Source organism: Pithys albifrons, chromosome 30, assembly GCF_047495875.1.
Source record: "Pithys albifrons albifrons isolate INPA30051 chromosome 30, PitAlb_v1, whole genome shotgun sequence".
NCBI classification, from domain to species: Eukaryota; Metazoa; Chordata; class Aves; order Passeriformes; family Thamnophilidae; genus Pithys; species Pithys albifrons.
In genome coordinates this window covers 726,208-737,193 of record NC_092487.1, presented here as the reverse complement: position 1 = coordinate 737,193, position 10,986 = coordinate 726,208, and the positions used below count along the sequence as shown (strand labels likewise).

Genomic DNA, 10,986 nt, shown 5'->3' with positions numbered 1-10,986 from the left:
CCAATGTGGCGGTGCCAACGTGGTGGTGCCAACATGGCGGTGCCAACGTGGCGGTGCCAACATGGCGGTGCCAACATGGCGGTGCCAACATGGCAGTGCCAACGTGGTGGTGCCAACGTGGCGGTGCCAACGTGGCGGTGCCAATGTGACGGTGCCAATGTGGTGGTGCCAACGTGGCGGTGCCAACGTGGCGGTGCCAATGTGGTGGTGCCAACGTCGCGATGCCAACGTGGTGGTGCCAATGTGGTGGTGCCAACATGGTGGTGCCAACGTGGCGGTGCCAACCTGGTGGTGCCAACCTGGTGGTGCCAACGTGGCAGTGCCAACGTGGTGGTGCCAACATGGTTGTGCCAACATGCTGGTGCCAACGTTGCGGTGCCAACCTGGTGGTGCCAACGTTGCGGTGCCAATGTGGTGGTGCCAACGTTGCGGTGCCAACCTGGTGGTGCCAACGTTGCGGTGCCAACGTGGTGGTGCCAACGTGGCGGTGCCAACCTGGTGGTGCCAACGTGGTGGTGCCAACGTGGCGGTGCCAACGTGGTGGTGCCAACCCTCCATGTCTGGTTTTCTGGAAGTCTCGTGGAATTTATTGGAATTTTAGGAGTCAGAAAAGGGTTTTAAAGTGTTTGGTTTTGTAGGGGTTGGAATTTTGGGTGGTTTGGGTCTGTTGAACAGACAGAGAGACTTGAACCCTCCAGGTCTGGTTGTCTGGAACTCTCATGGAATTTCTTGGGAGCTTCAGGAGTAAGAAATGGAATTTAAAGTGTTTTCTGTTTCTCTTTGGGTCTGGATGGATTGAAATTTTAGGTGGGTTTGGGTCAGTTGAACAAACAGAGAGACTTGAACCCTCCAGGTCTGGTTTTCTGGAAGTCTTGTGGAATTTGTTGGAATTTTAGGAGTAAGAAATGGAATTTAAAGTGTTTTCTGTTTCTCTTTGGGTCTGGATGGATTGAAATTTTGGGTGGATTTGGGTCAGTTGAACAGACCAGGAGACCTGAACCCTCCAGGTCTGGTTGTCTGGAAGTCTCGTGGAATTTGTTGGAATTTTAGGAGTCAGGAAAGGGTTTTTAAGTGTTTGGGTTTGTAGGGATGGAAATTTTGGGTGGTTTTGGGTCAGTTGAACAGACAGAGAGACTTGAACCCTCCAGGTCTGGTTGTCTGGAACTCTCATGGAATTTCTTGGGAGCTTCAGGAGTAAGAAATGGAATTTAAAGTGTTTTCTGTTTCTCTTTGGGTCTGGATGGATTGAAATTTTAGGTGGGTTTGGGTCAGTTGAACAAACAGAGAGACTTGAACCCTCCAGGTCTGGTTTTCTGGAAGTCTTGTGGAATTTGTTGGAATTTTAGGAGTAAGAAATGGAATTTAAAGTGTTTTCTGTTTCTCTTTGGGTCTGGATGGATTGAAATTTTGGGTGGATTTGGGTCAGTTGAACAGACCAGGAGACCTGAACCCTCCAGGTCTGGTTGTCTGGAAGTCTCGTGGAATTTGTTGGAATTTTAGGAGTCAGGAAAGGGTTTTTAAGTGTTTGGGTTTGTAGGGATGGAAATTTTGGGTGGTTTTGGGTCAGTTGAACAGACAGAGAGACTTGAACCTTCCAGGTCTGGTTGTCTGGAACTCTCATGGAATTTCTTGGGGCTTTAGGAGTAAAAAATGGATTTTAAAGTGTTTTCTGTTTTCTTTGGGTTTGGAGGGATTGAAATTTTAGGTGGTTTTGGGTCAGTTGAACAGACCAGGAGACTTGAAGCCTCCAAGTCTGGAAGTCTCATGGAATTTGTTGGAGCTTCAGGAGTTCTTTTGCTGCTTTTGATGCTCTCAGATGAATCAGGGAAGGTCACAGAGATCAGGGATGGAGGGGGAGGGTTTAGGAACACACGTAAGATGCAAATCAATGATAATGTTGCCTAATTTTAGAAGGGAATTTCATCTGGCTGGTGACCAAATCTTGTGTCATGTGTGGTCTTGCAACAGCTGCCAACGTGAAGGATCCCAAAGGTGGCACCAAAAGTGGGTTTAGAGCTCAGAGGATTCGGCTCTTTGGTGTTCTCCAAACATCAGGGTGAAGTTTTCCTGGACTTTTATTGAGCTGAAAGGGTCAAACTTTCCAGGGGTGGGTGAAAACAGAACAGTAAAAATAAACCAAGTGATTCCAGGTCTCACTTTGAAACAGGAACAGAATTAGGGGTGGCTTTTTTCCCCTCTGTGCCAAACACTTGGAGGAGAAAAACAACCCCCAGAGAACAGTCCTGGAAGACAAAAACATTTGGCAAATCCCATTTTTTTTTGTTGGATGTTCAACCTCCCCAGCACAGAGGAAACGTCTCCTCCTCCTCTGGGCCTGATTTAGGGACTGATCCTATCAAAGAATGCTGGGAAGGAGGTTCTGGAGGAGAAGACAAAGAGCTTGTTGGAGTTGCCTCATCCAAGAGGGTTGACGTGCTCCGGGTTGCGCCAGCCCAGCGATTCCCTGGAGTGGAATTGATTCCCAGTAAACAACTTTGCACTGCCAAGGTCACACCATAAATAATAATAATGATAATCAGCTGGAAAACCTCCAGGAGGTTGGAAAATCTCCTTCCTTTAGGTCCCTGTGGGGAGGGTCTCGAGCAGGTTCAGTGTTCCCATTGGGTGGGAAAGGGCTCTGACCTCAGCAAGAGGGAAATTGTCAGAATTCCTGAATATTTGGGGTTGGAAGGGACCTCTGGAATCACTCAGTGTCAAGGGTGGGTCACCCAGAGCAGGTGGGGTTGGAATGTCCCCAGAGAGGACACTCCAAGCCCTCCCAAAGCAGCCAGGAGTCACAGAATTCCATGGAATCCCACCTGGGCTTGGAGGAGACCTCTGGAGATCACCCAGTTCAAAGGTGGGTCACCCAGAGCAGGTGGCACATTCAGGTGGGGTTGGAATGTCACCAGAGAGGAGACTCAAAGCCTCCCAGTACAACCACGAGCCAGGGGAGAGGTCACAGCAGAACTCCATGGAATCCCACCTGGGATTAGAAGGGAACTCTGGAGATCACCCAGCCCAAGGATGGGTCACCCAGAGCAGGTGGCACATCCAGGTGGGGTTGGAATGTCCCCAGAGAGGAGACTCCAAGCCCTTCCAGTACAACCACAAGCCAAGGAAGAGGTCACAGAACTCCACAGGGTCCCACCTGGGGTTGGAAGGGACCTCTGGAGATCACCCAGTCCAAAGGTGGGTCACCCAGAGAAGGTGGCACATCCAGGTGGGTTTGGAATGTCCCCAGAGAGGAGACTCCAAGCCATCCCAGTACAACAACAAGCCAAAGGAGAGGTCACAGAACTCCATGGAATCCCACCAGGAGTTAGAAGGGACCTCTGGAGATCACTCAGTCCAAGGGTGGGTCACCCAGAGCAGGTGGCTCAGGGACACATCCAGGTGGGGTTGGAATGACCCCAGAGAGGACACTCCAAGCCCTCCCAGTACAACCAGGAGTCACAGAACTCCCTGGAATCCCACCTGGGGTTGGAAGGGACCTCTGGAGGTCACCAGTGCGACGGTGGGTCACTCAGAGCAGCTGAGATTGGAAGGGACCTCTGGAGGTCACCCAAGCCCCAGGCTGGTTCACCCAGAGCAGGTGGCACATCTGGAAGGGGTTGGAATGTCCCCAGAGAGGAGACTCCAAACCTTCCCAGTGCAGCCAGGAGTCACAGAATTCCATGGAATCCCACTTGGAGTTGGAAGGGACTTCTGGAGGTCATCCAGGCCCAGGTGGGTCACCCAGAGCAGGTGGCACATCCAGGTGGGGTTGGAATGTCTCCAGAGAGGAGACTCCAAGCCCTCCCAGTGAACCCATGAGCCAGGGGAGAGGTCACAGAACCCACAGGATCCCACCTGGGGTTGGAAGGGACCTCTGGAGATCACCAGTCCGAGGGTGGGTCACCCAGAGCAGCTGAGATTGGAAGGGACCTCTGGAGGTCACCCATTCCAAGGTTGGGTCACCCAGAGCAGGGGGCACATCCAGGTGGGGTTGGAATGTCCCCAGAGAGGAGACTCCAAGCCCTCCCAGAGCAGCCAGGAGTCACAGAATTCCATGGAATCCCACCTGGGCTTGGAGGAGACCTCTGGAGATCGCCCAGTCCAAGGGTGGGTCACCCAGGGCAGGTGAGACATCTCCAGGTGGGGTTGGAATGTCCCCAGAGAGGAGACTCCAAGCCCTCCCAGTACAACCACAAGCCAAGGAAGAGGTCACAGAACTCCACAGAACTCCACAGGGTCCCACCTGGGGTTGGAAGGGACCTCTGGAGATCACCCAGTCCAAGGGTGGGTCACCCAGAGCAGGTGAGATTGGAAGGGACTTCTGAAGGTCACCCAGCCCCAGGTTGGGTCACCCAGAGCAGGTGGCACATCTGGAAGGGGTTGGAATGTCCCCAGAGAGGACACTCCAAGCCCTCCCAGAGCAACCAAGAGTCACAGAATTCCATGGAATCCCACTTGGGGTTGGAAGGAACTTCTGGAGGTCACCCAGGCCCAGGTGGGTCACCCAGAGCAGGTGGCACATCCAGGTGGGGTTGGAATGTCTCCAGGGAGAGCTCCAAGCCCTCCCAGTACAAGCACAAACCAAGGGAGAGGTCACAGAACTCCATGGAATCCCACCTGGGATTGGAAGGGACCTCTGGAGATCACCAGTCCGAGGGTGGGTCACCCAGAGCAGCTGAGATTGGAAGGGACCTCTGGAGGTCACCCATTCCAAGGTTGGGTCACCCAGAGCAGGGGGCACATCCAGGTGGGGTTGGAATGTCCCCAGAGAGGAGACTCCAAGCCCTCCCAGAGCAGCCAGGAGTCACAGAATTCCATGGAATCCCACCTGGGGTTGGAAAGGACCTCTGGAGATCGCCCAGTCCAAGGGTGGGTCACCCAGAGCAGGTGGGACATCTTCAGGTGGGGTTGGAATATCCCCAGAGAGGACACTCCAAGCCCTCCCAGTACAACCACAATCCAAGGAAGAGGTCACAGAACTCCACAGAACTCCACAGGGTCCCACCTGGGGTTGGAAGGGACCTCTGGAATCACTCAGTGTCAAGGGTGGGTCACCCAGAGCAGGTAGGGTTGGAATGTCCCCAGAGAGGACACTCCAAGCCCTCCCAGAGCAGCCAGGAGTCACAGAATTCCATGGAATCCCACCTGGGGTTGGAAGGGACCTCTGGAATCACTCAGTGTCAAGGGTGGGTCACCCAGAGCAGGTGCCACATTCAGGTGGGCTTGAAAGGTCACCAGAGAGGAGACTCAAAGCCTCCCAGTACAACCACGAGCCAGGGGAGAGGTCACAGAACTTCATGGAATCCCACCTGGGGTTGGAAGGGACCTCTGGAGATCACCCAGTCCAAGGGTGGGTCACCCAGAGCAGGTGGCACATCCAAGTGGGGTTGGAATGTCCCCAGAGAGGACAATCCAAGCCCTCCCAGAGCAGCCAGGAGTCACAGAATTCCATGGAATCCCACCTGGGGTTGGAAGGGACCTCTGGAGATCACCCAGTCCAAAGGTGGTTCAGCAAGAGCAGGTGGCACATCCAGGTGGGGTGGGAATGTCCCCAGAGAGGAGACTCAAAGCCTCCCAGTACAACCACGAGCCAGGGGAGAGGTCACAGAACTCCATGGAATCCCACCTGGGGTTGGAAGGGACCTCTGGAGATCACCCAGTCCAAGGGTCGGTCACCAAGAGCAGGTGGCACATCCAGGTGGGGTGGGAATGTCCCCAGAGAGGAGACTCCAAGACCTCCCAGTAAAACCAGGAGTCACAGAATTCCATGGAATCCCACTTGGAGTTGGAAGGGACTTCTGGAGGTCACCCAGGCCAAGGGTGGGTCACCCAGAGCAGGTGAGGTTGGAATGTCCCCAGAGAGGACACTCCAAGCCCTCCTTGGGCAGCTGTTCCTTCCTCCATGGAGAGAAGTTCTTCCTTATGTTTAGGTGGAACTTCTTGTCATTTATTTCATGTCCATCTCTCTTTGTCCTGTCTCTGAGCATCATAAAAAGTCTGTCATTGTCCCCTGAACCTTCTCCTGCTGTTGAAAACTCTGCATTTTAATTCTGTTAAAACCAACATTACATTTAAATGTGGTTCTAAAATAAATCTAAAAAACCACTGGGAGAAACATTTTGTGTTGTGGAGATTCCTGGAGGATCCATTTGGGGGGTGAAAGAGCCAGAAATGAAAGAAATCATTGAGATCTTCCAACTACCCACAAACCACCGAGTTTTATTTCCCAACCCACGATCCAAAGGAGGTGGAGAGAAGGATCTTTTCCTGTCACCAATCACAGATCACTTCTCCCACCAGCTCCTACAGCACCGTTGGCAGTGAGGGGCACAGAGAGGGGCAAAACCACCCTGGGGTCCATCCAAGGCCCAAGTTTCTGGGTCAGTCACTTCTTCTGGCTGGGGGGCCAAAGGTTGCTCTGCTTGCACTGCTGGGTCTTGATGTTGGGAACCACCACGGGGCATTTCTGCTGCACCACCTGGGAGCAACCACCCCCCCCAGGGCCGTGCTCTGGGCCTGAGAACCCCCCCAGGGCATAGCCAGACCCTCCAGAGGAACCCCCAGCTCCTTCACTGACCCCCCCTGGCATTAGGGCATCGCTGGGGGGGTCACTGTACCCATACCCAGCCCCTCCTCCCGGTGCCCCATCGGGGTACACAGACCCCTCCTCGCCCTCTGAGATGCCCATGGCGTGCCCTGAGCCCTCCATGCCGTACCCTCCTCCCCCCCCAGTGCCATAAACTGGCACTGTCCCCACTGTGACACCCCAACCAGAGGTCCCCCCACCGTCCCCGCTTCCTATCGCGACAGATCCGTCCGTGTCACACGTGTAGCCCCCCGAGATGCTGTAGGGGGGTGACCTTGGCACAGGTGGGCAGTAGGAAGGCCATGGGCAGTAGGAAGGTCTCCGGGTGTAGCTGACTGAGCCTTCCCTACCACAGGTGAAGGACACATGGCCATGGGGGTTGGAGAAGCTCCCTCTGCAGTACCTTCCGTGGCCAAGGGAGATCTCGCTGGAGTAACCTCGGTTCCTGTGGGCACGTTTGCAGCGTAGAAGGTGGTAAATCTGCAGGAGGAGATGAAAAAAAAACACCCAAATTGGTACAGGTCATCGTGGCAGGTGGGCAGGGAAATCTGCAAGAGGAGATGGAAAAAAACCACCCAAATTTGTGGAGTTCATTGTGGCAGGTGGGCAGGAAAATCTGTAAGAGGAGAGGAAACAACCACCCAAATTGTCCCAGTTCATCATGACAGGTGGGCAGGGAAATCTGTAAGAGGAGATGAAAAGAAACACCCAAATTGTCCCAGTTCATCATGGCAGGTGGGCAGAGAAATCTGCAAGAGGAGATGAAAAGAAACACCCAAATTGTCCCAGTTCATCATGGCAGGTGGGCAGGAAAACCTGCAAGAGGAGGTGGAAACAAACCACCCAAATTGTCCCAGTTCATCATGGCAGGTGGGCAGGAAAACCTGCAAGAGGAGACAAAAAAAGACCACCCAAATTGTCCCAGTTCATCATGGCAGGTGGGCAGGAAAATTTGCAAGAGGAGGTGGAAACAAACCACCCAAATTGTCCCAGTTCATCGTGACAGGTGGGCAGGAAAATCTGCAAGAGGAGATGAAACAACAACCCAAATTTGTGGAGTTCATTGTGGCAGGTGGGCAGGTGAATCTGCAAGAGGAGATGAAAAGAAACACCCAGATTGTCCCAGTTCATCGTGGTAGGTGGGCAGAGAAATCTGCAAGAGGAGATGGAAAAAACCACCCAAATTTGTGGAGTTCATCATGACAGGTGGGCAGGGAAATCTGTAAGAGGAGATGAAATAACCACCCAAATTGTCCCAGGTCATCGTGGCAGGTGGGCAGGAAAATCTGGAAGAGGAGATGAAAACAAACCACCCAAATTGTCCCAGTTCATCATGACAGGTGGGCAGAGAAGTCTGCAAGAGGAGATGGAAACAAACCACCCAAATTTGTGGAGTTCATCATGGCAGATGGGCAGGAACATCTGCAAGAGGAGATGAAACAACAACCCAAATTGTTCCAGGTCATCGTGGCAGGTGGGCAGGTGAATCTGCAAGAGGAGATGAAACAACTACCCAAATATGTGAAGTTCATCGTGGCAGGTGGGCAGGGAAATCTGCAAGAGGAGATGAAAAGAAACACCCAAATTGTCCCAGTTCATCATGGCAGGTGGGCAGAGAAATCTGCAAGAGGAGATGAAAAGAAACACCCAAATTGTCCCAGTTCATTGTGGTAGGTGGGCAGGAAAATCTGCAAGAGGAGAGGAAAACAAACCACCCCAATTTTCCCAGTTCATCATGGCAGGTGGGCAGAGAAATCTGCAAGAGGAGATGAAATAACCACCCAAATTGTCCCAGTTCATTGTGGAAGGTGGGCAGAGAAATCTGCAAGAGGAGATGGAAAAAAACCACGCAAATTTGTGGAGTTCATCATGACATGTGGGCAGGGAAATTTGCAAGAGGAGGTGGAAACAAACCACCCAAATTGTCCCAGTTCATCGTGGGCAGGTGGGCAGGTGAATCTGCAAGAGGAGATGAAAGAAACACCCAAATTGTCCCAGTTCATCGTGGCAGGTGGGCAGAGAAATCTGCAAGAGGAGATGGAAAAACCACCCAAATTTGTAGAGTTCATCATGGCAGGTGGGCAGAGAAATCTGCAAGAGGAGATGAAAACAAACCACCCAAATTGTCCCAGCTCATCCTGGGCAGGTTTCAGGTGGTGGGGACAGAAAACCTTTGGCAGGGCCTGGGGGCAACTCCAGCCTTCAGAAGAGGGCACTGCCAAGTTGTTCGAGAATCATGGAATTGGTTGGGTTGGGAGGGACCTTAAAGACCATCTGGTTTCAACCCTATGCCATGGGCAGGGACACCTTCACAAGTTCAGGTTTCTCAATGCCCCTGATCTTCAAATCCAAGAGGATCTGGACCTTTCCTGGGATAATTTTCCTCTTTTTTTTCATCTCCAGGGTGTATTTTCAGAAATCAGGTTTCTCTAGATCAGGTTTCTCAATGTCCCTGATCTTCAAATCCAAGAGGATCTGGACCCTTCCTGGGATAATTTTCCTCTTTTTTTTTATCTCCAGGGTGTATTTTCAGAGAACCAAAATCTGAGAAATATTCATTTATCATCTAAGAACCTCCCTGGCTTTCCCCCACTCACCTTCAGAGCTGCACAAAAAGCTCATCCTTGTTTGTTTTCCAACCTTTGGATCAAAGTTTCCACCTCAGATGATGTTTCTGGCTCTGTTATTGCATCCCCAGAGGTATTTTGTGGGAGCCAGTTGGCCCAGACATAAAGATTTGTGGCCACCACGGAGCAAAGCTCGTTATTAAATGATATAAAAAATGACTCCCAGACTTTGCAACCACATCCAAAGCCACAAAAGGTTGTGCAGTCCCACCACCTGCTGGTCCCACCCCAACCTATTCTGGGGTTTTTTTGCCCTCTGGCTCCCAGTCTGGTGGTTTGAGGTCACCTTCTCCCCGAAGGATTTGATGCCTCCAGTCCTTGAGGACTTTGCACAGCTCAAGGTCTCCAAGGAAATTCCCTCCCACCAACAGGAATTCATCAAAGCCCCGTTACAAAAAAAAAAAAAAAAAAAAAAAAAAAAAAAATCGGACTTACCGCCTTGAGCCATCGGAAACACATTTAGGAGGTAAAAGGCGAGGGAATGAGGAGCTTTAAGAGCCCTCGGGAACATTTATATGGCGTTTGACATGGATGGGAAGTGAGACACCCTCGGGAATGATAAGGATTATTTACCCAGCCAGCTGAGATTTCAGGGCTCGCTTTGACTCATGACACCCGATCCGTATCTCTCCTCGCTGTAATTGTCGCTCCTGCTTAACGAGCCCGTTCCTGAGCTCCTGCCCCCGGCCTTTGGAGGAACATTCCGACCCCGGAGAGGTGGGGGAAGAGCCGGGGCAGGTGGGTGGGGATGTGGGTGTAGGGAATGCAGAGGATTAACAGGTGTGGGGCAGAGGGAAGGCAAAGGCTCACAGAGCATCTGGAGGTACTTTGATCCCTCCTGCAGCTCCGGGGGGGGTGATTTTCTGAAGGAAAACATTTGCATCCAAACAGAAGGTCACCAGAACCACCTGATTCCCAGATTGGGAATTTTGCAAGGTTAGAAATGATCTGTGAAGTTCATGATAGAGTTGTGGAGGTGTGAATGTCCCAACTCTTAAACCCAGCGTGGCTGGATTAGGCTTTAATGAAGGATTATCCCTCCAAATGCCTTCCTTCCTTCCTTCCTTCCTTCCTTCCTTCCTTCCTTCCTTCCTTCCTTCCTTCCTTCCTTCCTTCCTTCCTTCCTTCCTTCCTTCCTTCCTTCCTTCCTTCCCTCCTTCCCTCCTTCCCTCCTTCCCTCCTTCCCTCCTTCCCTCCTTCCCTCCTTCCCTCCTTCCCTCCTTCCCTCCTTCCCTCCTTCCCTCCTTCCCTCCTTCCTTCCCTCCTTCCTTCCCTCCTTCCTTCCCTCCTTCCTTCCTTCCCTCCCTCCCTCCTTCCCTCCCTCCTTCCTCCCTTCCCTCCCTCCTTCCTTCCTTCCCTCCCTCCTTCCTTCCTTCCCTCCGTCCCTCCCTCTCTCTGGCCTGGAAGGAGGACTCCAGGTTGATCTGGAGGTTGCAGATCCAACCTGCATTCCCACCATGCTCCAGTCTGACTCTGTAGAACAGCCCATGGAGTTTGGACCAGGTCTGGTCAGCTCCAAGGAATTTTACCCTGGGAACAAGTTCAAGCTTTGGCCAAAGGCCAAGTCTATGGGGCACAAAGCTGAGCTCAGGGTGGTGGTGCTGCCAGAACAGGTTGTAAAAGCCCAGGCAGGGATGGATTTGATGCCTGGAGGCATCTTCTGGAGGGTGCTGAGCTGCCTGAGGGACCTCCTGCCCCACCCAGGGCTGATTTGGCTCCCTCAGTGTCTGAGGTTCCCTCTGGGTGCAGATCCTGCAATCCCAGAGTCACTGAGGA

The 10,986-nt window shown here is 52.4% G+C and overlaps 1 protein-coding gene across 1 annotated transcript; it reads right to left on the bottom strand.

Annotated features, from left to right (window-relative positions):
• Positions 1-6,213: 6,213 nt before the first annotated feature.
• Positions 6,214-9,756, bottom strand: LOC139683951 (PE-PGRS family protein PE_PGRS26-like). The gene is made up of 2 exons (XM_071579473.1): positions 9,646-9,756; positions 6,214-7,063 (listed from the first exon to the last, which is right to left on the bottom strand). Exons 1-2 carry the CDS (start codon positions 9,667-9,669, stop codon positions 6,383-6,385), a joined length of 705 nt encoding a protein of 234 aa, XP_071435574.1. The 5' UTR covers positions 9,670-9,756; the 3' UTR covers positions 6,214-6,382.
• Positions 9,757-10,986: the final 1,230 nt, after the last annotated feature.